Below are 26,674 nucleotides of genomic sequence, written 5' to 3' on the forward strand. Positions count from 1 at the left end.
AGAGTTAAGCACTTAATAGGGGCTGCATAAAAAGCCAAATGTGCTGCAGTGTGGCCACATTCACAGCAAGAGGAGAAGCCAAAACATTCTTTACCTTGTTCAGCCACTCCACTCGCTCCACATCTGGGAAGTGCACCTACATCGGAGAAATCAGAGCCAATTAGATGCATAATATTAGAAGATTGACCAATTCAGGGAAGAATTATCTTTAAGATGCATTGTTTTCTAATGTGGGATTTCACACGTGGAATGAGATTTTTAAGTTCACTTAAGTTTCACTTCAGGTATTGTATGTTTATGTGTCCCATTTAAAAGCAAAACATTTCAAATAAATATGTCATTGTGTATTATTACAAGTCATGAAACTGCAGCATCATTTCAACAAGACACGGTCCACAGTCACACCAGCTGCTGAGTATGCATTTTCACACACCAGTGCCTCGAGCAAATATCAATAAACAATACTAACATGTTGCCATTACCAATACTTTTGATCAACGGACCTGAACGAAAAATATAGGGCAGTCATAACCCAAAGCTTTGGGAAAAAAATACATTTTTTTTCTCAAAATAACAGTGATTGTAGTTGTTGAGACACTCCACAAACACCACCTGTCAACCTGACTGAGCAAAGCCAGCACAATTACAGAGTTGTAAGGGTCCAGTGTGTAATAATTAGGAGGCTTTATTGACAGAAAATTAATGGGAAAAAAAAACCTATTTAGTCACAGATTTAAAGGTTTTATTATCTGGGGAGGTGAACTTTAGAGTTCCTTTGTCTGCTCTATTTTTTGACATGCATGCAGATCATCTAAACCCATGGTACTCAAGGAAGGAAAATATTTTTTCTTCCCCTGACTCCTTTTATTTGGCACGCAAAACACACTGCAGGGTAGAGCCATCACTCGCAACAGAAATGGCGTTAATCGCCATTTTGTAATGGGTTTAAAAATGCCAGGTACGTCCTTATTTTAGTGTGACAGAGGTGGGCTTCGTGTTTCGCTTGCACAAAATGAAGAAGATTGCCATCCATTCTGGTCTGCGAAGGCCACCATAGTTGCCACACTTGATTAAATAATCCTTCATTAGATCAACGAGGAGGCAATTTATAAATACCTCCCTTTGTGCCTGACAAATTTGTCATGGCCTTTTGAAATATTTCTGTAAGCCTGGCATTTTATATTCCTATAGTAATTCAATATACCAACCATCTTTACAAAATAAGGATGATGGATGACCTTTCTTTATGTTTTTTTTTTTTACATCATGATTTTGTGTATGTGTGTGTTCGGTGTAATAACATGATTGAAGTTGGATTAATATTCACAGCATTGAATTTGTTTTCTCACAAACTGAATTCCATGTTACTTGTGTAATTAGGCAGATCCTAAAAGGTATTGCATGAATAGAATTAAGATGAATAAATCTAACCTACATGTCATATGTCTTATAATGCTTGGCTTATTGCCACACAGCCTTGTGCTGCGAGACTGCACTTTGACTAATCTCTACAGACGAGCAATGTAAATCAAACATTGATTTTGAGCTATAGGAATCGCCTGGAATAAAGATCAATAACATGCGCAAAGGCATGTGCAGCCATGCACACACACACCACCTTAATGAACAGCAGATAAAGAAGGCTGCCCCTCCATCACGCTGAATCCAAAGGGTTTATTTCCTAATCTACACAGTGAGATTAAGAGATAGCACACGCTGGACTGCTGGTGAGATATGACACTCTGTGCGACAGCTACAACAGACAGCACTATCATTCTTTGAGGCCACAGAAGCGCTTACACAGCACTGGTGTCACAGTGTGGATGAAGCAGCGACAGGACAGTGAACACCAAGTTCAATGTACTGTGACAGAACCAGGCCTGCACTTTCTGTTACAGACTGATAATAAAACAGGAGGAGACGCTGTTCAAACATGATTATTACACCTGATGCAATGAGCTGCGCTGAAGTGAATGATGTGTTCACCAAACAGGAGGCTAATTATTACAAGTGCTGCTATAGAAAAATCAGGTATGCAGCAGGAAGAGGGGGCAAAGACTATTAGTTATTCCACAGTTGGTGCGACACTGAAAATGCATTCAGTTTTATGACCTGAAAGTGAAAATAACAGTTAAGTGGAGTTAAAAATGTCCACGTTCAGCACAGTCTGAGTCTGGAAAGACTGAAACAACCAGTAAATTATAGATAAAGCACCTTAAATGTCATCCATCTCCCTCCCCAACAAAAAAAGAAAGAAAGAAAACATAGCAGAGACAGTGTTTGATTCAGCTGACATGTACAGTCGTATCTCTTTTCAGGCACAGAACGCTTACTGTTAAAAAGTCATGCCTGGGTCTCGTAGGTCTTGCTGACAGGAGTGCATTAAGAAGCCGAGAACCTTATCCCTCAAGTTTGCAACGTATTGGCTTCTCTTCCCTTAACCAGTGTGACACAAAAATGATATATACATATATGTTATATATATATATATATATATATAATAGATATATATTTTCTGCATGATTATGAATCCAAGCCTCAACTAGTAAGTGATTTTAATGTGTTTGGTGAATGTTTCATTACTTTGTTGTCAAAGAAACTGTGTTTTGTTTATCCTGTATGTGGCATATATAAAGAAGAATGGCTTCTTTTTCATGTTTGCCATTCACCAACTGTATTACCAAATACCAATTGTGATTTGATCACTTGTTTCTTCTGGTTTATTATGACAATAAACTGATATATATCCAGTGTCTGGACAAATTTAAACCTTCAAAACATCATTATTATTTTGAGGTCTGGTGAAAACCGTTCGATATTTCACACAAATTTCTCTGCACATCAGTGGAAGGGCGTGGCAATTTCAAATTTAAGGATGAAACAACCAATTAATTACTTGAGGAAAAACAAGAATAATCATTAGTTGCAGCCCTAAATTCTACTTTTATGAACATAATAATCCTGGCACTGTGAGAAATGTTTCTCTAATAATTTAACTATGGTTTTGGGCAGCCACTGTCGTTATTATCTTCATAAAAGAGGAAATTGTGGCAGGACTTTTGTGCAAAGGAGGAGCATTGTATATAGAGCAGGGCTGATACTCATTCATCTGATAAAGGTCGGGAGAACTACAGTGTTCAAATGAAAGAAATGGGACTCGTAGCCTTGGTTTTTTTCTATTCCTGTGTGACATTAAGATAAAGTATAGAACATTATTTAGTTTAAGTATCTGCTCCACACCGGCCAGCCAATGACTCACTCCCTGGATGGATGAATACAGCTGGCGATGTAAGGTGAACAAGGAGGAGTGCACTTTGGCTACAGATGTTTGGGAACAGGCGCAGGGCAATAAAGACAGGCTTTGTGAAAGCAGTGCCATCTCTGTCAAGACTCATTTGTGCCGAGTGGAGAGAAACTGGTGCACTGGCCAAGATTTCAAAGATTTTAATCCAGCTATAGGGAAAATCTCCACCCTGATTAAAGCACTGGTCCACGCTCAGCTTGACAGTGGAAAGCATGCTGATCCTGTAAAGCCTTGGATGCTGAGTAATTTCCCATGATAGCCATGCACAGTTATATGGTGTGTAAAATCAAGATTAGGCATGGGATAATAACTGGTTTTAAGCCTCACTGCGGTGAAAAAGTCAACATATCAGAACCTTAGGAATCTTTCTGGATGTGCAGTGCAGGAGTGTCAGCGGGCAACATGAGATCTAAACTCTACTGAGAAACTCATAGCTATAGGGCTGTGCAATAAATCAAAACTTATGTTTTAATCACAATTATGGCCCCAAAAGTTTACAAAAAGGGGGCTTTTATTCGGAAAATAACACTTTTAATGTTGTAACTGTCGAACACAGGCATTCAGTGGAATGTCACGGGTTAAACATGCAACGCGAGTAAAGATATACAGAGTTATTTTAAAGTAGATCCACATTTGTGCAATAAATTCCATTAGCTTCAAGTCAATGAGTAATTGTTTGAAATAATCGTAATTTAAATTCTGATCCAAATAATCAGGATTTTTATTTTTTCAGTCCTACTCTGGACTGCTGGTCCCGGTTTCCAAACCAAAGTTGGAACCGGCCGGCACGTTCAAAACAGAAAAAAAAAAAAAAAAGGGTTTGGAACCTGAAAAGTTGGTTTTCAGCTGGAAACAAAAAATAGCTTGTTCTTCCTCGTGAACCGTGACATCACCAGTGGGCGTGTCATATTCGGGGTTGTGAAGACGAGTGAGAAGTAGAGGAAGTATGGAGAAAAAAGTGCTGGTGTTGTGTTTACATAACGTCGTCCCGCTTTGGTTCCTCTTAAACTTCACTGTGTGAACGTGGACTGGTTCTCCAGAGAGCACCAGGGTTCTGAGACTCCAGAGCGGAGCCAGAACCAGAGCCAGAACCGTGTGTGTCTAAAAGCAGTGATCAGAGAGAAAGAGATAGTTTTGTGTGAAGCTAATAGGCTTTGCCAGCCTTGTGTAAACTCATTTGATAATGATTATGTAATCATAAGACAACATTGTAAGACAAATTAAATTTTAAATTAAAAACAATAAACTGGATAAATCATCGACAACTGCAATCAAAAGCTTGTGCTTAACTTGCTGTTTCACTCATAAAGAATCTGGGGGAGGAATGAGGTAATTCAACAATGCCTACTTCCTTCCCCTGTCTGGTTGCACCGGCCCTGTTTAATAGCCCCAATGCATCCTCAGTCATGTGTCAGCAGAATATGCTTTTAGCTGATCTCGAAACACAAGAGCGCGCTGAACATCACAAACCAGAGCTGGTATCAAATAAACTTCTCCTGCAGTTTTAAGTTACGCAGCTGAGACTCAGAGTTTACTTTGTGCTTCAGGGGAGCTGTATTTTGACTCTTGGCTTCCATTTTATTAAGCCTGTAAGTGTTCACAGTCTGTGACTTACAAACCCCTGAGATAACAAAATAAGATTCTGTAAAGGGAAATCGCTCCATTTCACTCTGATCTTCACCCCCCTAAAGACACATATAGGGCTAAAAGATTAAATAAGTCCGTTTATCAAGGTCTCGTTCTCTACTGTTAACTTATGCAGGAGTCAGCAGGTGCGCTGGGGATGGATCAATGAATACAGAATACAAATGTCTATTTAATAGTCGCTGTATAAACTCTACCGAGAAGATGACTTGGATTCATTTAAACTTAACTAGAATACAAAAACCAGGCTACGTATTTGTTTTTTCATTAATTATTGTGTTGTTCTGATTCAAAATATTTCTGGGATAAATGTGAAAATATGCTTTAAAAACATTTTTGGGGAAATGGGTGGAACCTTCCTTCCATAGGTTTTGTTGTAGTATAACAAATGTTAAAGCTTAAGGATGCAGAGGAAACAATTAACTTGTGTTAAATATGTCACAAAAAGGACCACATCTGAGAAATAATGTTGACATTTAAAATGAGTATTAATGACATCTAACAGTGACACTGCAGATCGTAAAAAAGGATTGTAACTCTACTCACGCCTCAAAGTGTGTCAGGAAACTACGGTGGCCTCCGCATACCAACAAGGATGTCATGTCATTCTTCTTCATTTGCATAGCGAGCTTTGGCCTCAAAACAAAACACACACTCTGGCAGGTTTGTATTAGGGCAGAACCATTTTGAATAAATAACTAAGTGCGATTATTTTGACAGGAATTGCGATTGTGATATGATTCACGATATCAATTCTCATTCAAAAACCATATTTGAAATGATGACTGTGTGATCTGTGACAAACTTCAGTCTGTAGAATAAGATGTGACAATAATTAATCTAAAATGATATTTTGATCAAATTTCATTCAGTGTTCAGCCCTAGTTATATAAGACAAGGCCCTTGAAATACCAAGTGTTTTTTTTATTATTATTTTGAAGTGATTGTCCACTTATAGACACACAGTAATACATTTCAGCCTATAAACCTTTGCAAAGTACAACTTTTTTAAGTGAAAAACTAAATGACTGTATGTTGGCATGGCACACAGTATGTTCAGGTTTCTTGGGTGAAATAAAAACGTTTTTTTCCCTCCCTCCATTTAGAATTCTCCCAAACAACAACCATGCAGAGACTACAGGTGGCGTTTAATGATGCTCGGTGAATCTTACTGAAGAGGCCTGAGTGAATTGCTTATAGTGTGTTGAGGTAATAATCTTCAAGCTGTTTCAAGGAGCATCAGTTAATAGTATCGGTTAATACCAACTGGTACGGAACCCTCCTTAATTGTTTTGTTAAATGTCTTTTAAGATACTGTATTATAAGTAATTTAGTTGTGCTTTTGGAATACTGTATGTACTGTGTGTCATTTGCCCAGATAGTGTGACAGCAATAACTACAGGAGACATAGCAGAGTGAATCCCAAAATAACAGGGAGCCTGTGGACATGTTTCCTTTCCAGTGTGGTGTCTGGTTTACCATTGTGCCCTGCTGTATTTAGACTGGGGCTCAGTGTAATGTCACTGCAGGGAGGAACAGCTGCTCCATCACAGCTTTACAGCTACACGACTCCTCTGCTGCTCCTCCTCCTCCTCATCTTGACAGCTGATTGTGAAACTCACAAGTAACTGCTTTTACGCAGAAGACCTCACACATAGGTCAGTGGAGAAGCAGAGCATGTCTGTGTGGACAAGGACACTTGGACACGCTTACTTACCCATGGTGGTAAATCAGAGGTGGTGAGGCTGTGCTTCACACTTGTCTCCTCGTGCTCAAAGAAAGCCAGCGCTCTGTTCAGGCGGCTGTGCTTCCCTCGTGTGTTCCTCCTCCACCAGAAAAACAGAACAAGTCCAATCAACAGCCAGCTGAAGCTAAACTCGAAATAACCCAGTGCGTAAATGGGGAAAATGAGAACAAAGGTTTTTGCAAAGTGCACCCAGGTGTGGGTCAGCTCGCCGGTGGAGGTCAACGCCGGATCCTCGGCTCTGTTCGCCGCTGACAGATGGGTCGAGCTGTCGTTGGGGTGAACCGGACTCGGCGCCTGGTGTCCATTCTCTTTGGGTGAAGCGTTGTGTGAATGGGCTCCTTTCACAGTTTTCATTTTGTCTCCTGACATGTCCCTGTGTCCCCGGAGTCCCCTTCCTCCAAACTGTCTCGGTCTCGTGGCTCCTCTGATCACGGAGGCTGCTCTCACGTTGGCTCACCTGCAGCACACCAGCCCATTGTAAGCGGAGGAATCACTGACATTGACTTCACTTCAGTAAACGCTTAGGTCTAATAACGGCATCCCTTTAACTGGGCGAGTGTTAAGGGTTCCGTGCCAGTCTGGTCCAGTTCACCGTCTCTCTGCCACCACACAGCGAAGGAATGAGCCGAAACCAACGCACAGGCGATCTGAGCTGTGCGCTCGCGCCGCTGCAGCAAAAAACAACAAATACCGCCATCTGCTGCTCATTGGTGGTAAAGCAAGTCATGGATAATAAAGTGATAAAATCATTACAAAATTAAAAGCTGTCTTGCTCATGCCATTATGTTGTTTTATGTATCATGTATCATGTATCATGTATCATGTATCTATCTATCTATCTATCTATCTATCTATCTATCTATCTATCTATCTATGTATCTTCATGCAGTCCACCACGTCATGTGATGTTCTAATGAGTTATTTCTGCAACTTTGCATCGTAAATATGTATATTTGATGGGAACTTAAGATCATCCCATAACAAAATAAACACTTTTATGTTGAAATGCTGTGAAATATCTCGTTATTTTGATTTACACATATATTTTCAAACTAATATCGCCTCACCCCAACTGAACAGTTGTTTTTTCCCATATGAGTTTGACCCCCCCTGAGATACAGTATCTGTTTATTAGAAATGACGAGCGCAGATAAATCGCTCAGTCTCTTTAAAATCTCAATTCTGCATTTGTACACATGAACCTCTGCACAAATGTGGGAAACAGAGATGCGTTCTTTTTAAATGTCACTGTCGATAAACAAAAAAAAACCTCAGCCATTTGGTTAAAAAAGAAAATCATATTACTATGGCAACTGGGTGTTGATTCGAGCGATTGCTCAGCTTTTGATTAGCAATCCTGTTGTCAGGCTGAAGTGACGGACGCGATCTCCTTGGTTTCAAGTGACTGCGCGTGCGCGGTGGATGTTCACCATCATGGCGGCGTCATTACAAAAATATGAGCTAGTTTTCGGCGATTGAGAAACTCCAGCAGCGTAAACAAACACAAATGAGAACATGTACAGTGATAAGGTGAGCGCTGTATCTTTAATATTGAACTTTAGCGACCGTTTAATGTTTTTGTTGCTGAAAGTAACTACTTAGTAAAACGCTCTCGTCCCGTTTCGTATGGTTTCGAATGATGTGGGTTTTTTGTCGATGAAAATCCCTGTTTCTGTCATTTAATGTCATTTATTGAAAATGAAAGATAATGTTCTTCTTCAGAAACCATCTATGGAGGACACATGGAGACCAGCTGAACTGAAAAGACACATAGGGGTGAGTGCTTGAGACAGTGTTGCACATGAACTGAGACCAAGACTAAACCAACAAGACCTTAAAAGGCTGAGATTGAGATTACAGATTGTACAGTATATTATGGCTTTCTTCTTTTTTTTACTGCTGAATAGCAACATTTTATTTATTACCTATATAGCAAACTTCACTGGAGATTGATGCGTTATGAATCACCACAAGCATATATTTGCATTATGTTATGTAAAACTAAATAAAGTCAGTCAATATCAGACAACAGAGATAATGTACAGTGAGGGAATAGTACTGCAGAATGTGTAGGATTTTTCTGTGTGTTATTCTTTAGATGTTATAATTAAAATGAATTATTTGTGGCTCTACACCACTTTTTCATGTCGGATATCAACACTAGTATCACAGGCTTGATCATTTTCTGATACCAATATCAGTTGGAGGCACAAAATAACACTTGTTTGTTTAGCTTTTTTCTTATTTTTTCTTAAAACATGATTACATAGCTAAAAGGCACTGCAGTGTTAGTTTGAGAGTTAGAACGCTCTGCAGAACTATTTCTCACTGACAAACTTGCATATCTTAATTTTCTTAGGGTGAAAGGCCAGGAGGTGAAAATGTCAGGAGGAGAAACGACAATGAGAGAAAGCCCCGTGGTGGGGAATCTGTGGAGAGACGCCGCAGGGACCCAGAGAAGGAGTCCAGACGAGAGAGGGACGAGCAGAAAGAGAGGGGAAGTACAAAAGAGAGAAGACACGATGAAGGAAAAGATGTATATGCCAAGCCAAAAGAGGACTCACGGGACAGGAGAAGTGATAAGGTCAGGGATAGAAGAGACGAGAGGGACAAGGAGAGGAGGAAGGAACGAGACAGGCCAGTAGATGATTTGAGAAAGAGGGACAGAGAGGACAAGCATGAGAGAGATAGAGACAAGGAAAGGCACAGAGATAAGGAGAAAGACAGGGTAAGGGACAGAGAGAGACAAGATGGAGAGGAGAGGGACAAAAGGAAGGAAGAGAGAGACAAGGAAAGAAGGAGGGAGGAGAGAGACAAGGATCGAAGTAGGGTAGAACAGGATAGAGAGCACCGGAGCGAAAGGGAGAAAAGGAGACATGAGGAGAGTGGAGATGGAGGAAGAGATCGGGTGGAAAAGTATGACAGGGAACAGAGAGAGCGGCATCGGGGGAGAGAGCGACCCAAAGACGAACGTGAAAAAGAAAGACACGGAGACAGGAAGCATGCAGAACAAAAAGGGGAGAGAGGTAAATGTAAAACATTTGTTCACATGTGTGAACACACTCATATTCAAAGGATAGATATATCAATACAGGATCAGTAATTGTCTTTTTCTGGTTTTAGAGCATAGAGAGGAACATAAGAGACATAAAGAGGACAGAGAAAGAAGACACAAAGAGAGAGGACATGATGTAAGTATCTGCATTACTATCATTTGTCCATCATTACTATACATATCAAGAATAATGAATGTTTTTGCTGTATTTGAGATCCACATGGGATCTGTTCAGGTTTTTCTGTCAACATCCCACAGTTACATTGTTATTCCTGCTCTCTAGGACCAAAGGCAGAAGCATGACGCTGAATCCAGACAGCACAGAGACTCAAAAAGGCCAGGTGAAGAGAAAAGGCATCATCGTGGAGACAGGGAACAACAACAACAACAAGAACGGGAAAAACAAAAAGAAAGGCGACACAGAGAGGAAGACGATGTGGAAAAAAAACACAGGGAGCGACGACGCAGGGAGGAGGAGGAGGACGACGACGACGACGATGCGCGCAGAATTCACAAAGAAAGAAGCACCTCTAAGAAAGAAACCTCTGAGAAAAGTCAAAGGCATGACACTAATACAGAAAAAACAGAGGTTAGTCAACCCATATATTTCCTGTTTATCCATCATAACATTGTTCTATTATTACAGACTCTCTGATCATTTTTTTATCCTCCCAACGGTCACATTTGTAATCCAGGATTTTGAGATTGATTCTGAGCACCAAACATCTATTGTGAAAGATGTAGGAGACACAGAAGAACCTGTGAGATTACTTTGTTTTCGCTGCTTACAAGAAATCTACTCTTGTATTAATGGGGTCTGTTCTTAATTGTGGTGATGTAGTTTGCTCGTTTCATTGGTAACTGGCCAACTATAATAATATTTGCAATGGCCCTCCATTTCTCAGCTGCTTTGCTTTGCTTGCATTAAATCAAAATGACCTCATACTGCAGCATCTTATTCAGAGCTACACGCTTTAATATAAAAAAAATATTCTGGCTGCTCTCACAAGGGAATCTGTCTATTTGGTCTGGGAGCCACCTGCTGTCTGTACTCAGAAGTGCACAAAGCTTCTTTTCCACTTTCAAATGTGTAATGTTACTAATGTAGGTATTTTTTATCACATTCTCAGGATGTCAATGATGAAGATTTGGCTGACCAGGAGTATGAAGACGATTTTGAGGTGAAAACAAAGCAAACATTTAAATGTTCTCTAATTACAGAATTGAATACAATTCTGTAATATTTCATTTTATTATTATTATTTTTAATATTGTTTTTGTGTTGATTTTGCATGCTGCAATCGATTTACAATCTAAGAAAGTGGTAAGTAGTCAGAGCTTTTAACAAGTGCGTTAATTTTATTTAAGATGTGAATATCTCAAGTATAATCCTGGATTACACTGTATATATAAAATTAGATTTATGCTGTATATTATATTCTGGTTACTTAATGTATGTATACTGTAATTTTCATAATTCATAGATGTGAAAATGCATGTTTATTATGTATTACCTTTACTGTCTTTGCTGCTGTGACACCATGAATTTCCCCATTTGTGGACTAATAAAGGATTATCTTTATCTCATCTTATTTTATCTTAACTTATTTTAACGCTCACAGCATCTTTTTTGTGAGAAATTGCACTAAACGTTCTTCATGTGACAAGAGATTGATGTTGTTTCTCTCTTCAAAGGATTATGAGGAAGATTTTGAGGACATTGATCCGAGTGAAGGTGAGGACGAGAAAGAGCCGGAGTTTCCACAAGTGGAAGAAGGAGAAGAAAAAGACGAGCTAACGACACAAAAGAGAAAAGAGATCGAAGCGATTCAGAGAGCAATGAACGAAGAGAATGAGAGAGTTGGAACAGGTCAGTCCGGTCACGGTACGAAGAGAGGAGAGGAAGATGCTCCTAAATTGTCTAAAGGTATTTTATTATCTGTATTTTTTTTTTCTTCAGAAGACAATTTGTTCTAAAAATGAAGAACAATTTAATATTCTCTTGCTGCTCATTTTACAGGGTCTGAAAGGAACCAGAGTCAAGCCTCTCAGCGTGGGAGGTTTATTGACTTTGTCGCTGCAAAACAACGTGAAGTCAGCAAGAAAGTTGCGACAAAACAGAAGTAAACTTCACTGAGAACACTTGTTCATGTTAAATGGAAAATGGCTCTGCTCAGCATTTTTTAAATGGTATTTTCAATATTTTCTTTTGTGTACAGAAAACGCAGCACAGAGCTGCTTCGACTGATTGATCTGGACTTCTCCATGACCGCCTCCCTGTTGGATCTCCCTCCCGTGAACGAATATGACATGTATATTAGGACGTTTGGAAACGCAAACACCAAACAGGTGCGTATGTCGTGAGCTGTTTCTGCCTTTCCTCAAACAGGTACATCTACAGGTTATAACAGCGTAAAACATTTGTTTTCTCTCACAGGCCTATGTGCAGTGTAATGAGGACAACGCAGATCGAGACATTCAGACGGAGGAGATAGAGGTGTGTGAGAAGTGGACGCAGCATCCTCCGGAGTATAGCGGATCCTGTGGCGGTGAGGAAGCATCAGTATTATTCTCTCATGAACTCTGCGTTTACATATTAACGATGTTTACCGTGATTTTTCAGATCCAAACCTTTCTCAGGAAGCAAGGGACAAAAACATGAATGAGATTAACTTTGATTCCCAGCGTCTGGCAGCGTTTTTGCACTCAGCCTCACAGGTTATCTACAGTTTCTGTACTCGCATCATGTTCGGAGACTCTTTTGTTTTTGTCTAGTGCAACTTACTAAATCCTGTTTTATGTTGCGACTGAATTAGGTCATGGTTGTCCTACTAGAAGAGAATCAAGCTGAGAGGAAATCCCTGAGGAAGCTGAGGAATCAAACGGATGCGCTTTCTTTCAGCGATGGAAGTGCACAGCTCAACACGCAGTTGTCTTTTCTTTATGGTACACGCCACAGTCCCAAAGCACCTTACCTTTATTTTTACCATTATTTGAATTGAGGCACATGCACAGCAGCACTAACCAGGTTACTAACCTTCCTGTTGTTGATCCCAGGTCGGCATATCAGCCTGGTGCATTTCTCTCAAGTCCAGAGCCACACCATGATGTCCGTCCACACGCCTACAACTACGCCGAGCGCTGTGCGTCTCGACAGCTGCACGATCATCTGCATCTGGAACATTTGGGAGCCATCTCGGCCTCAGAGGATCCTGGTCTATGAATCTGAGGTGTTATTTTTGATTCTTTTTTGAGCACGAGCAGAATTATTTCTAATAAATACTGATAATTAAAGTTACAATAAACTTTTAAACCTACTTTTACACCAATATAGAGACTTTTAAAGGTCCTGTGTGTAATATTTAATTACAGTTTATTGACAGAAGTGTAATAGTCATCCCGTTAATGTGTTTGTATAATTTTCTTATTGCTTTGAAATAAATAAAAAAACGGTTTTGTTTAATCTTACATGTATTATTTATGACTGACGACTGTTTATTATTCTATTCTACTTTATATTAATATTCCAAAATAAAATCCAGTCGATGTCACGGAAGACAGTGTAACCTCTTTGAATCCGTCTGTTCCAGGTTCAGTGTTGCTGTTTCAGTCCTGGAAAGGCCACATTGGTCTTTGCAGGTACATCAGTTGGCTCTGTGGTTTTGTGGGACCTGAGGGAACACGCCGCTAACCACTACTGCCTGAAGATAGGGCAAGACGAATGGACCTTCAGACAACCCACCTTCTCCACTGGTAGGGATGTCGGTGATTGTGGAATAAAACAGTCTCCAAGTTTCCAAGTTGGATTAAATACATAAACCTTTGGTCTTGCTTTCAGACTCAGCTTATTTTCTTATGTAACAGCAGTGATGATTCACTGTGTGCTGATTCACTCATCTTATCCACACAGATGCAGTGATGGCCAGCTCGGGACATTTGTCATCTGTGTCGTCTGTAGAAGTCGTCCCCTCCACTGCAGCGGGGGGGCTGAGGCCAGAGATCCCACTGTTGGCATCTGAGGAAGGTATGGAATGGTTAGCACATTCATTTAAGATCTGGTGTGTGGTTTTCTAAACGTGCCACGCGTTTGTTGTCGTTCACAGTTGGCCTCACGTTTGAATTGTTGTCTGTTTCTTCATCCAGAGTCGTCAGGATTGTCATTCCAGTTGGCTTCTCTGGATGAAACAGGGGTTTTGAATTTCTGGGTAGGTTGGCAACAAAGTGGAAACATATTTTTCTCTCCACCAGAGATTTTTCAAAACTGGCAGAACTGAGTTAATGGGAAAACCATGGAGTGAAACGGATACAAACATCCTGACTGAGCTAAAGGGGACAAGTACTCGGAAAAACAACTGTGGCCCAATGATTTGTCAAAAGCTCAAATCTAAACTGACGTGATACACACATCATTGTAGATTTAAACTGTCACTGTGGATATTCTTATATTATCTTATTCTTATTTTTGAATTCCTTCACTTAGAAGTCACAGATCTTCAGTCTATATCGTCACAGTAATTCAACAGTTGCAAAGAAGAACAGCTAATAGCTATTGCCTCCATATTAACTGTATATCTTACAATTACAGTCCCAAACCTTTAAGTGTGATTTCTTCAACAATAATATCTTCTTACATATCAGCACTTTACATGTCTGATTTACTCCATAATGATGTCTCTGCATTATTTTTGAGAAATTCATGAAAATGAAGAAAAATGTGGCTTCTGACAATGTCAAAGAAAATCAAAATAAAGGAAGGAAATGACAGAATCCATGTTTCTTGTCACACTGTCAGTGTTTATTTAAATAACTGAAGCTGAAAATGGCACTTTGACCTTTATGTACCTTCATGGATTTGTTCGCTTTTCTGTCCTGCAGGTGGTAGTGGAACTCCCAAAAGCGAGTGAGGCAGGATCATTAACAGACCTGGGTAACACAGTCACATGTTAAAGCATGTCTTTTGTGTGTTGTTTTTCCATGCACGTACTCATCTATCGCTCGTATGTGGCACCAGCTTTTAACCTTTCTCCTTCTCTCTTCCAGGACTCAGGCCTGGGGGCAAAGTAAAGTTGCTTCACAGCTCCACCCTCCACACTGCTGAGAGGTGAGATTGATAAATAGCTTCTGATGCATCCGTCACTGCCAGGCACCGCCGCTCAAAATACCCCACAAAATCTTTTCCCGGTGGAAAACAGCTGCTCTGTCGTGGTCATATGATCTTGTTTGTTATGTAGTTTTTGTCACCTCGACATTAGATGGCGTGGTCAAATCTGTGCTGTGAGAATGTGATGTTTGTAGTGTCATATTTCAGTTTGTTTTTGGATGGGAATGCTGTAACCTTTGACCTCTGGTTTTCACCCCCCCCACCCCACCCCGCTGGCTCCGTCTGGCTCTCAGGGTTTCATCAAGAGATGCAGTGAAAATTGGGGCATTACAGAGTCTTCATTTAAAGTTTCTTCCCTCTGACTCCAATCATTTTTTTATCGGCACAAATATGGTGAGCGCAGTGTTTACTGCCGAATAAACATTTCTAAATAAGCACATGAGCTATTCATGAATTGTTGCCCCTGTTTGATAATGTAACGTCGCCCTCATGTCATTTCTGTCCAAGGGTCTCGTGCGACATGGAACAAGTCACAGTTTGAAGGTGCCGCCAAAGTTTTACAGGTTTCAGGAGGCTGGACTCCGACCTGTGGATGTCAGCTCCATCCACTTTTCCCCCTTCAGACCAAATCTGTTTTTGGTGAGAGTACAGTTTTCAACATAGTTTATTTATACAGTATAGTAATAAAAATAATCATTCTCATAGCCTCCAATAACCATATAATATTAATTCAAGTTAAAGTAACTTGTTAATTCAAAGGTTATCCTTGCAATCCTTGAATTTGAGGGAATTGGTCCTGGAAAGTCCTTGAAAAGTCCTTGAAATTAAATCCTGTATAAAGTAAACAAAGCCGAAGACTCGCAGTTATATTTACTGACCTTTTTCAAGGCACGCGGATGAATTACACTTCTAAACACACATTACAGCTTTATAATTGTGATTTTTTTTTTACATTTACAAATACTCATATCATTAAAATGTGAATAACAAAATGAAACCATCATGTTTATTTTATATTTTTGTTAATTATTGGTGTTTTATGGTAGTTAAACTTGCATTTCTGCCCTTTGTTCTTCTCCTTCCTTTGCCTCGTCTTGCCCTTGCTCTCCCCTTTCTTTTAACACATTTACCAAATGGGAGAAATCGTATAATCCTGCAACATCTTCAAGGCCCACAATGCTTTGAAAACACTGTACACTCATCCTTTTTTGCATTTCTTCCAGGTGGGTTGTGGGGACGGCTGCATCAGGCTGCATGTTGTCAGCCGGGAGCAGCCTGTGGCCGAGTGGAGCCACAGCACAGCGGGTGAACGTGTGGTTTCACTGCAGTGGGCTCAGACCAGGCCGACAGTCTTCTGTGTGCTCGACGCAGGCTCTAACCTCCACATATGGGACCTGCTGAAAAACGACACAAAGCCTGTGATCACCGAGAGGATTTCTGCAGACAGGTAACACCAGACACAGGAGGGATTAATGTCCCAGTCATTTTAGATTTGTTTTTTATTTGTTTTAATATGTGTGTGTGTGTGTTCTCTGTTGACAGGGTGACGGCCATAACTGTGTTCGGAGACTCAGGAAAACAAAACACATATTCAGGAATCGCTCTTGTACACGAGTCGGGAAGTATAGAGATGCATTATTTCACCAGAGATTTTACTGTGTCCTCGTGTGTAGAGGAGGAGAAGCTGGAGAGTATGATGACGGAAGCTCTCTGAAGACCTGCCTCTCACACTCCTGAACAGCCTAAAGATCAAATTATATTATGTTAGTGTCACTTAAGTTTAGGACATGTCATGTTGTTACCTTTGATTTTTCACATTAGCATTTAAATGAATGTGACTTAACACCAAAGATCTTCCACAATGCTTTTAGTGTCCTTCATGTAAACATGATATGAAGTATAGAATGTAAATCTTGTTGTTGATGTAAATATAAATACCTTTTGACTAATATGAACTATTTGTATGGTGGTAACACATTTTAATATTTGTACAATAAACCGAGATTATATTGTATGTATGCAGTTGTTTTTTTATTTGTTAGCTACAGAATCTAAATCTAAAGAATTGATTTATTTACTCTTTTTACTTATATTGATTGTAAAAATACAATGGTTGAATGGGTCAAATGTAAACACAAATTTGATATTATTTGATATTTCCCCCCAAAATATCTTTACTCGATGGGTAATAGTTAAAAATACAAAGAGCATTGGCTGTTTTCATAACCTGAACTTCTTCTTTGTTAGGATCTATTTTTTGTGTGGTTGTAGTCTCAGTGGTGCGGTCGCGACTCGTTGCGTAGCAACAGGGACTGATGTCTTCAGCGGAAGAATCTCACAGAAGAAGGAAAAGAAACCCTCAACTTTTACTTTTTAGTTAATTATTTGCTAATAAAGTACAGCACGACTGCATCCGGGATACAAACCTACTGCTCAGTGAAAGGTAAACACAACATTAAAGTTTTAGTTTCGTCATTGTTTAAGCTAATTCTGTGTTTTAAATCACGTCGAGTGATCAGTCGTAACGTTTTTCCCCTCAATTAACCTCAATTAGTCTTAACTGTTATGCTAACTAATAACATTAATTACTTTTTCCAAAGTTAAATGCACTGAGAGGTCAGGTTTTAAAAAAAGAAAGCATGTGCCAATAAAATAAATTTGATTTAAAAAAGAAGAAGTCCCATTTGTGTTTATAAAACTGACAGATGATAGAGCTGTAACGTTCAGAATATGTTTCCTCTTGATTAGAATTAGAAAAATCTAATTAATTGGTGATTCCAGGTGGTTCCACGTGCTAGGAAAATTTTGTTTTTTTTCTTGTAAGGATTTTTAAATAACACCACCACATGCATCAATATACATTTGTGTAATGTATTTTTTTTCTACAAAATCCTTGAAATGTAAATTATCTGAAAGGTCATCGGATGCAGCATCTGTGAAGATGGTGGCCTTAAGTGAGTCGAGCACAACAACAAAAACAGTGGTTTTTCCAAGTCTGCTGCCTCAGAAGTCTGAGACCTCAACACCTGAAAAGCAGAAGTTCTTTGAGGACAATGTGAATCAAGCTTCAAGCAAGGTAAGACAGGTTACTGATCTCTTTTTAAAAACCTGAACTTTATTGCCTTTGCAATCATTTGACTATAGATTGTGTTTTCAGAAAATAATCTATGAACTATTTCAGATTACAAAATGATTTACTATTTCATAAACTCTCTTCAAAAACATAAAGGTAGAAAGAGACTTCCTGTCTTAAATGTTTCATATGCTCTTGATTTCACTCCTCTCCTGTCATCTTGTCTCATGGCAAACATGCTTCTTGCTCTTTTTTTCTGCCTGCCTTGTTCCAGGAGCACTGGGCTGACCTATCCGCCCTCCTACATGGCACAGTCAAGTGCAGAAAAGAGAAGCCTCCAAGTACGAAGGAAACCAAGAAAGAAGCTTTCGATCGTTACATGAATATAATATACGGCCTGCCCCCAAATAATAAGGTATGAACTTCTCCTGAAATCACTCACTCAACCTGTTTCTTCAGGTCTTAATGGAATGTTTGTCAAATTAGATTCATGATCACCTTTTACCTACCATGGATATAATTCTTACATGTTATGTACTATGTTTTCAGATTTACTTGGAGGACACATTTGACCCAGATAGATTTTCTTTTTATTATGAGCCGCGTAACCCGACTCCCTTAAAAGAGGACGTCCGCCCTGAACCTAAAGTGATCATTCCTGTGGTTGTGAAGAAAAAGAAGGTATAAACTGTTGACATTTTAAGTTTTTGGAGCTTTATTTTACTGACATACGCAGTATTTTATTGATTATTAAGCATTTGTTGTCCTCACTGTGCAGCTGCTGGAGAAAAAGACTCCAGCACCGTTCTCTAAACCAGACACCCAGATCAAAGTCAAGCCACGGCCTGTTGAGAGAGTCGTACCCAAGACTGAGGAGGTATGAACATTTTACAGGAGGCACAAGAACTGTAACATTTGTGTGTGTAACTTGACTCTCTACAGCCTCCAGAGATCATTCCTCCAGTAGTGCAACCCAAAACTCCTCCTACTCCACCTTCTCCTCCATCTCGCCCTCGTCCTCGTCCAAGGACTCCGACACCGCTGCCTCCTCGAGAACCAACTCCTGAAGTGCCAGCGTTCCTCAAGCAGTTTGCAGATGCAGGCTGGTTCAGAGACGTGTTCCCTGATCAAACAGTAATAATGATTCATTGTATTATTTTTATTTGGCACTTTCAAAAACACGGGTCACACGGCGGTGTAGTGGTTAGCACTCTCGCCTTGCAGCAAGAAGACCCGGGTTCGAGCCCCGGTTGGAACAAGGGCCTTTCTGCATGGAGTTTGCATGTTCTCCCCGTGTCTGCGTGGGTTCTCTCCGGGTTCTCCGGCTTCCTCCCACAGTCCAAAAACATGCAATGTGGGGATTAGGTAAATTGGACACTCTAAATTGACCATAGGAGTGAGTGTGAGAGTGAATGGTTGTTTGTCTCTAGCTGTGTGTGGCCCTGCGATGGACTGGCGAACTGTCCAGGGTCTACCCCGCCTATCGCCCGATGTAGCTGAGATTGGCACAGCACCCCCCGCGACCCTCTGGTGGAGGATAAAGCGGTAGATAATGACTGACTGACTGACTTTCAAAAACACGGGTCACACGGCGGTTTAGTGGTTAGCGAGAAGACCCGGGTTCGAGCCCTTTTGGAACAAGGGCCATTCTGCATGGAGTTAGCATGTTCTCCCCGTGTGTGCGTGGGTTTTCTCCGGGTTCTCCGGCTTCCTCCCACAGTCCAAAAACATGCAATGTGGGGATTAGGTAAATTGGACACTCTAAATTGACCATAGGAGTGAGTGTGAGAGTGAATGGTTGTTTGTCCAGAGTATACCCCGCCTATCGCCCGATGTAGCTGAGATTGGCACAGCACCCCCCGCGACCCTCTGGTGGAGGATAAAGCGGTAGATGATGACTGACTGACTTTCAAAAACACAACTTTATAAAGTGCTTTCACAGACAAAGAGAGAGCTAAATGACAAAACTCAGAACATCAAATGTCTAAATAAATAAAAGCTAAATTTTACCATGCAGCTCCATCAGCTTGGAATACTTCACGAATGTGGCTCAGTGTATCACTGAATTCTGTAAATTTCATGGTGTATATTTTGACATTTTATCATTCTGTGTTTTCTTCCTCTCCAGGATTATTGTTTTTATCAACATTTAATTAATACAACAATGCCTTATGTATTATAATAATAATAATAATAATAATAATAAGAGTCTTAGCTCCTCAGGTAGGTCATTACAAAGTTGAGTCATCTTTCCAGTACCTTGTTAAAAAGATAAAGATATATACAATACACAGTGTCAAGGTTGTTTCAAGTTTTGGTTTTGACAGGTGTGTGTGTGTGTGTGTGTGTTTCGTGTGCAGACTCTCCTGAGTTCCCTGTCTCCAGAAGCTTTCTCCTTACAGCTGCTGAGCCGCCTCACCGCCTGCAGCGATTCATCCAAACTGCAGATCTTTGCTGCTCTGCAGACTCTGCACGGTCAGAAACTCCTCCAGAACACAGACAAGCTTTACCACGGCCTTGTTGACTTGGTGCCTACATTTGTGAGACCGCACATGGTACTGTTACACAGTATGTCCATGAATCCAGATTATCACAGCTTTTTAGGCAGTGCATTATGACGTCATGAAGATTTAATTTGTTTGTTTCAGTCACATTTGGAAAAGACGGTGCTGGTGGAAATGTTGAATCTGCTGGTGCATCTGAAATCCGTCAGTTATGAGCTTGTAAAAAACCTCCTCACTCTACTCGCCTTTAAATCTCTAGATCTCTGGTGAGTTGATCACTGTCGCATTTAAATGTCCTGAAAGGAGTGGTTGTTTTTATAATGGTGTTGTTGTTTCATTAGGGAAACAGTGGTGTGCGCTCTGACAGCATTAGGTGTCAATGAGGCAGAGCAGTGGCTTTGGCCTGAGTTGGACACCTGGGACTTGGAGCTGCAGGACCAGGCTGACACGTGGAAAAACCTCCATGACAGAGCAGAGTGTTGGCTGCAGTTGTGGATCTCCAAATACAAAGTAACTCCTAACATTTTGCGACACATAGAGTACATCGTTATCGCCATCCATCAGTGTATTTTTGAGTTTGACGAAGGAACAGAACAGGTGTTTGAAAACTGAGAGTATCAACTCGCCCTGTACTGTGACCTGTACAGTACATTAGGAGCTGGTTTAGGCTGGTGATTAACTGCTTTCACACTCTCTTTCCACGCTGCCAGAAACACAACAGGTATCAGCACCTCACGAGTACAGCAAAGAGCGAGCCGGCATCTTTCACCGCGGTGGACGTGCTGAACTATTTCTGTTCTGTCCAAAAGGAGGAGTACAGGAAGACTCGACATGTTGCACCTGCTCGTCACCACAACACTGTACTTCTCCCTCTAAATGACCAGTAGGTGAAAGTCACAAATATTATATTAGTTTCCTCTGTTTATGGTATTTTTCCACACGTTTCATTGACTTCTTTTGTCCGTTTTTGTTGTAGGTCTCAAGCGATCTTTCGTCTCGGAGAGACTTACAGCATGACCAGGATACGCAAGCCAGCCGGTAATATTTCACACACATCAGCTTGAATGTAATTGACAGATGGCTTATACTGTAACTTGTGTTTATATGATTCTTGCTATTACAGGGATAATTCTACCTCCCCTGCGAAACCGTCCCTTCCTCACACACTTTCCACATTTCATCTCCTTGCCATTATCTCGAATCACTCTGCGTCCGTTTCACATCTACTCAGACGACGACTGGCAGAGGGCCTCACCTCGCCGCTACTTTATTCAACAGCAGTCTTGCGTGGAGTACTACAGATGACGTGTGTAACTTTTAGATGTAAATTAATATCGGTTACATTCAAACCACTGCCAAATGAGTTCACACAAGGCCAATTAAGCCTCGTAAAGCAGGAAATTTAGGTTAAAGAATGAGTGATTTAGTGACAAAATAAGCAGTAAACAAATCTCTAGACATCTCTGCAGGCTCATCTGTATTATCAGTATATAGAAATGTACTAATGATTGTCAGTCTCTTCAAACATTGCTTTGATTTAATTTGTGACTGACAGTAAGTGAATGCATTCATGTGGTACAGGGTGATTGCTAACGCTAATACTTTTTTGACTTACATACAAAAGTTGAGTGAACTGATATAGAATGGCAATGAAGCAATAGTTGCCTCACAAACTTTATATATATATATATATATATATATATATATATATATATATATATATATATATATACACACCGTAGCAGCACAAACACAAGAGTAAATTACCTGGAGAATAAAAATAAAAACACCCACGTGTTTAAGGAAAAATATAAATAATATTTGTCAAATACAGTGGTTGGAGATTCTTATACAGTACACAATAATGTTGGCTGCTGCAGCAGTGGTTGGTTATCTGTACTAGAATACACACATGTAGCAAGTGAACTGATCGAATATGAGGCTACTTCAAAAATGTGCTGTCCTCAACAAGATAACCTGACAGGAGAATGATTGTTTGTGCACTGTTCAATCAATCGACTTGGTCCACTGATTCCTTCATAGAATAAGGTCACATCTTCTCCTCCAGATTCTCCTCAAAAGCCTCTGTCTGAAAATTATGACCAAAGGAACAGACAGTCAGGTGCATGGATCAAATGTTGTCTTACCATTCATGCTGGTAACATTAAGTAAACGCTCTCTTTGGTGCTTACCGATTATGGTAAGGAGATGTGTATCCAATAAAAGCAAGAAAAGGCATACATGAATATGTAAATCATTCAAACAGCACAAATGTTGATAAACAGATAAAAGAAAACTCTGTCATGTTTACAGTGATTGTCAGGCTTGATTAGCTGCCCCTCACTTATGCGCTAGTCAACCAAGTCTTGATCATAATTGAGCAGATCACAGGTCAGGAAGAGTTCGGAGCGTCCGCTGTCTATTAACAGCCTGTTGAGATGGCTGCTGGTGGTGTCGATGTCTGTTGTTTCATCTAAAGGCCAGTCTAAGAGCTGGGCACTGGAGGGCAGGTTAGGAAGGCCCGGCTGATAATCCTCCAGTGGGTTAGGGTAAAGTAAATGACGGAGTGATGGCATCCTCACAGCCATCCTCACCAGTTCTGTGAGGCCGGACAGGGAGAGCGGATTCAGAGCCAAAGCTAAGCTCTTGAGGACCAAGCAGCCTCCCAGTGAGGGCAGCAGGAGTCCCAGCAGGCCGTCAGTCAGACCACAGCCACTCAGAGAGAGGTGCTGCAGGCTGCCGGAGGCCTGGGAAAGGAGACGGCGAACAGAGGGCAGCGTGTTTTCATCCATACGGTTCTCACTGAGATCCAGCTGCTGCAGAGTGGAGGCGTGGTGGCTGCAGGACAGATAGGCATGGTCAGATGGAGTTAGGCTCAGATATGGCAGCTCCAGGATCTTCAGAGGCTGAGGAAGTGAGCTGGAACAAAAAAATGGAAAGACACATATCTTAATATCATTACAAAAAACGTTATTTCCTACACTAAAATATCGACAAATATACATTTATATTGAGTATGAATCTTGTCTTATTTGTGGAGGAAAAACGTCAAAGTTGAGAATATGATTGATACGACTGTGCTGTTTACCTGGCTCACTGTGTACATTAGGAACACCGTTAGATGATTAATTATTAAGAATGAATGAATTAATAACCTGACTAGGCGTGATTCTCCGTTTGTGTCATTTCTCAGAACCTCACACATGGTGCAGTTACAACTTATACAAATAGAGGGCGCACACAAGCCAAAGCACAAACATAGGCATGACATTTCTCTTCTGCCAGACTAACTGGGTAACCCAAGGAGCTTTTTACAGCAACAACCCCATTTATTAGTCTCACATTACATATGTGCTCCTAATATTCATTTAAAATGTAATTCTATAAGTTAAAGTTAACGACTGAATTGACTATTGTTAATTAACTCAGAGTAATGCATGCACAATATTTGCAACCCTGTTGTACATGCAAAGTTACAGAGCTGTTTGAGGTTAACAGAAATCCACCCCAAACCTGAGCAGCACGCGAAGTTGTCCTGGCAGGCGGACAGCAGTGAGGCTGAGGCGTTGCAGCTCTTTTAGCTGTGCCAGACCCTGTGATAAGTCCCTCAGTGTCTCCTCTTGTCCTGGGTGGTCCCGACGAAAGTCTAAGTTACAGTAGTGCAGTCGGAGGGAGTTCAGTGCAGGGAAGGTGGAGAGCAGAGGCAGAAGCTCGGCTAAACCAGCCACACCGAGGTAGCTGTACCTAACGTCGATGCCCACGAGACCTGGGCGGGGCAGGAGGGCCAGCAGAGTCCTGATACTTGACACAGAGATTTCCTCCACACGAAGATACCTGCACTGAAGCTTGAGGAGCCCTGATGTGCTGAGAGCCACACGGACACGTTCCCAAGAGCGAGCATTAACAAAGAGATCAGCTCTCACGTCCACCAACACATCACTTCCTGGGTCTTTTTCCTCGTTGTCCTTTTTGCTGACCACTAATCCTCCCAATGTGCTGTATCTTCTTCTCTCTATCTCCATCCTCCTCCTGATTCCTCTACTTTTCTCATCTTCACCCAAGCCCATCAATGATGCCATCATTTCCTTGTTATTGCTTGCCTCATCCCAGTTTGGTTCTCCCCTTTCTCTTTTCACGTCCTTTTCTCTCTCCAGGGCCGAGAACCTTTTTCTTTCACGCTCTCTGTCTCTCCTCTTTGGTCTATGAGCCCCATCTCGGGCTTGAACCACCATGGTGCAGAGAGCTACAGTCAGAGACCAGCCACCCATCGGGTCTCCTGTCCCTCCTTCATCTCCTTGGAGCCCACAGAGGTCGAGTAGTTGCAGAGCACATCTGCAAGACAGGAAGTGGTATGATTTATTACTGATAATACAGAAAGAATATTGTTTTCATCTCTAATCACTATAGAGGCAATTCTGTATTTGCTTACTAAGAGCTGCAACATTGTAGATTAGTACTGGTGTTATGGCCAAAAAGACATCAAAGATTTTTCAATTGGTTGACAATTATTGCAATAAAACTAGTTAATTAAAGACTGACTTTTACAACTTGTTTAAAACATAAGCAGAAAATTAAAAACATTCACCCATTTTAGACTTCAGAGCATCTAACATAGCAATTATGTGATATAACTATATTTCAAAACAAGCACTTTTACTTTTTTAAAATTATGCCTTTAATGTAAGACTATTAGATAGCACATGCATGAATTAGAGTTGTGTTTCAGTTATTAGACAGGAATATCTTGGATCATTTACCTATTTAAAGGTATGTATTTGCAGTAAAAAATAATTAAAAACTCTGTCAGGCAACTTACCTTTGGTCCGACAATCCTCTGACAACTGCAAGTAAAAGAGCCTGGATGCAGAGTCGACTCGGCGCGGTTTGTCCTTGTTTCCTCCGTCCTCCAACTCGCAGGCTGCGCTCGGGCCACCTCTGCACCAGCTCACCCACAGCCAGCGGTCTGCAGCTGCTGAAGGCGGCCTCCAGCAGCGGGCTGAACAGCTCCCTGGGCACCCACCTCAACCAGGAGGGTGACGAGCTGTGGTCACTGACTACCTCCCGGGCACAGAGTTTCACCAAGGAGGACACCATGTCAGCGAGCAAACACGACGAGCTGTAAGTGATGAAACACACAGAGAAGAAGAAGAAACAGAGCTGCCTCTCATTCCCTGGAGAAGAGGAAGTTTGCTAGCTTCCACACTAAGATTAGCTTTATGATGGTAATTTGACTCTTTGGTCTTGTCAAACTCCAAAAAAAGAATTTATAACATAACCCGATAGCTCCATGGGCTAACAGAGGATTAAACTACGTGACTTCGACTGGAAATTTTAACGCGTGAAACACAAAACGCCAGGAACCAAGCGTTGGTAGCTTTGGGGAGAAGTATTTACAGTTTAGCCTGACGCACGCATTTGACGTATGACGTAAAGGCCAAACGTCATGACGCTCATGTTTAAAGTCCACCCACGATTATCAACATTTAACACACTTGTATCCAACAAGTGTGTTAAATGTACACTTCTCTAAATTATTAGTTATTTATAAGAGATGTGCGTAAGGTAATAATGAACCTGTATCTGTATTCAATTTATTTCACATTTACTTACAACTTCTTATATCTACTTATTTACCTATATTACTGCAGTTATAACTACTTATAACTGCAAATATGTACAGCTACTTCATAATTTACCATAACATACTACATAATTACAAATTTAACTTAAATATAAGGTTTCAAATGTATTCTTTCTAAACGAGAGACTTCTATTTAAAGAGATAATACCAGGAAGTGTTTCTGACTTATGTACTTATGTAAGTCCAAACCGGTTCAGGGGTTCAGTTTTAGGTCTACTATCAGTGCTGCTGCCAGGTTTAACCCTAACTATGCTTCAGTATTGATACACATCATCTGCTAATCATTGAATGCTGTACTAACTCCTGTTTGAGCTGCATGAGTGAAAGGTCTTGCATGATGCCTCATTTTTATCATTTAATCATCTCATCTTACATGTATTACACTGTCCATCACACAGTTTGTATCTCTCACACAATATGTCCACCTGATTATTTATTAAATTGATTAGGTGTTTCTTCAGGTTGTTCCAGTGTTTAAATTTTGCTGCTACAAGAAAATAATATGTCTCAGTTTGCTTGTGTTGTTAAATTATACCATTCACCAAGTGTTTTCCTCAGACTTTCACAACACATAGTAGCGCTGACATTATATGGTGAAATAAATC

At 40.6% G+C, this 26,674-nt stretch overlaps 4 protein-coding genes across 10 annotated transcripts in view; 2 read left to right on the plus strand and 2 right to left on the minus strand.

Moving 5' to 3' along the window:
• The window catches only part of esyt2b (extended synaptotagmin-like protein 2b), a 33,935-nt gene extending 26,435 nt beyond the window's left edge, over nt 1–7,500 (minus strand). For 2 of the 3 annotated variants that reach the window (XM_044037867.1, XM_044037859.1), the window contains exons 1-2: nt 6,666–7,500; nt 95–136 (exon numbers count right to left, since the gene is read on the minus strand). In XM_044037867.1, the coding sequence (XP_043893802.1) occupies nt 95–136; nt 6,666–7,064 (441 nt within the window). In that variant the 5' untranslated portion in view covers nt 7,065–7,500. The remainder of the gene's footprint in view (nt 1–94; nt 137–6,665) is intronic. The other variant, XM_044037874.1, reaches the window with a different exon arrangement.
• Nucleotides 7,501–8,118: 618 nt separating this feature from the next.
• On the plus strand, nt 8,119–16,865 carry dync2i1 (dynein 2 intermediate chain 1). 4 transcript variants are annotated; one of them, XM_044046461.1, is made up of 24 exons: nt 8,119–8,225; nt 8,418–8,471; nt 9,055–9,721; nt 9,819–9,886; nt 10,034–10,339; nt 10,446–10,511; nt 10,881–10,931; nt 11,069–11,074; nt 11,446–11,677; nt 11,771–11,873; nt 11,970–12,099; nt 12,188–12,299; nt 12,374–12,468; nt 12,567–12,696; nt 12,808–12,980; nt 13,341–13,503; nt 13,661–13,774; nt 13,894–13,955; nt 14,626–14,677; nt 14,791–14,851; nt 15,145–15,244; nt 15,359–15,490; nt 16,075–16,298; nt 16,394–16,865. In XM_044046461.1, exons 1-24 carry the CDS (start codon nt 8,211–8,213, stop codon nt 16,563–16,565), a joined length of 3,288 nt encoding a protein of 1,095 aa, XP_043902396.1. In that variant the 5' UTR covers nt 8,119–8,210; the 3' UTR covers nt 16,566–16,865. The 4 variants fall into 4 exon arrangements, with proteins under 4 accessions (XP_043902396.1, XP_043902402.1, XP_043902410.1 ...); XM_044046467.1 differs by lacking the exon at nt 11,069–11,074; XM_044046475.1 differs by lacking the exon at nt 10,446–10,511.
• Nucleotides 16,866–17,209: 344 nt separating this feature from the next.
• wdr97 (WD repeat domain 97) lies at nt 17,210–22,135 on the plus strand. Its single transcript, XM_044038564.1, has 12 exons — nt 17,210–17,294; nt 17,768–17,927; nt 18,199–18,339; nt 18,474–18,605; nt 18,703–18,801; nt 18,867–19,058; nt 20,285–20,479; nt 20,573–20,694; nt 20,770–20,938; nt 21,139–21,311; nt 21,405–21,466; nt 21,552–22,135. Exons 2-12 carry the CDS (start codon nt 17,793–17,795, stop codon nt 21,731–21,733), a joined length of 1,602 nt encoding a protein of 533 aa, XP_043894499.1. The 5' UTR covers nt 17,210–17,294; nt 17,768–17,792; the 3' UTR covers nt 21,734–22,135.
• A 90-nt stretch (nt 22,136–22,225) lies between these two features.
• si:ch73-174h16.4 (leucine-rich repeat-containing protein 14) lies at nt 22,226–25,828 on the minus strand. 2 transcript variants are annotated; one of them, XR_006361059.1, is made up of 4 exons: nt 25,245–25,828; nt 23,942–24,760; nt 22,621–23,347; nt 22,226–22,517 (listed from the first exon to the last, which is right to left on the minus strand). XR_006361059.1 is itself a non-coding variant. In XM_044034666.1 (3 exons), exons 1-3 carry the CDS (start codon nt 25,520–25,522, stop codon nt 22,780–22,782), a joined length of 1,665 nt encoding a protein of 554 aa, XP_043890601.1. In that variant the 5' UTR covers nt 25,523–25,828; the 3' UTR covers nt 22,226–22,779. The 2 variants fall into 2 exon arrangements, 1 of the variants encoding a protein (XP_043890601.1); XM_044034666.1 differs by having other exon boundaries at nt 22,226–23,347.
• Between the last annotated feature and the right edge of the window lie 846 nt (nt 25,829–26,674).

This window comes from Solea senegalensis, linkage group LG1 (assembly GCF_019176455.1).
Source record: "Solea senegalensis isolate Sse05_10M linkage group LG1, IFAPA_SoseM_1, whole genome shotgun sequence".
Taxonomy (NCBI): Eukaryota; Metazoa; Chordata; class Actinopteri; order Pleuronectiformes; family Soleidae; genus Solea; species Solea senegalensis.

Coding starts and splice junctions, on each gene's coding strand:
- wdr97 (XM_044038564.1), top strand. CDS start 17,793: ATGGTGGCCTTAAGTGAGTCGAGCACAACAACAAAAACAGTGGTTTTT. Junction 20,480..20,572: donor CATTTGTGAGACCGCACATG/GTACTGTTACAC, acceptor TGTTTGTTTCAG/TCACATTTGGAAAAGACGGT. Junction 20,939..21,138: donor TGTGGATCTCCAAATACAAA/GTAACTCCTAAC, acceptor CCACGCTGCCAG/AAACACAACAGGTATCAGCA.
- dync2i1 (XM_044046461.1), top strand. Junction 11,874..11,969: donor AAAGTTGCGACAAAACAGAA/GTAAACTTCACT, acceptor TTTTGTGTACAG/AAAACGCAGCACAGAGCTGC. Junction 12,469..12,566: donor TTTTGCACTCAGCCTCACAG/GTTATCTACAGT, acceptor CGACTGAATTAG/GTCATGGTTGTCCTACTAGA.
- si:ch73-174h16.4 (XM_044034666.1), bottom strand. CDS start 25,522: ATGGTGTCCTCCTTGGTGAAACTCTGTGCCCGGGAGGTAGTCAGTGAC. Junction 24,761..25,244: donor AGAGGATTGTCGGACCAAAG/GTAAGTTGCCTG, acceptor CCTGTCTTGCAG/ATGTGCTCTGCAACTACTCG. Junction 23,348..23,941: donor CAACTTCGCGTGCTGCTCAG/GTTTGGGGTGGA, acceptor TTTTTGTTCCAG/CTCACTTCCTCAGCCTCTGA.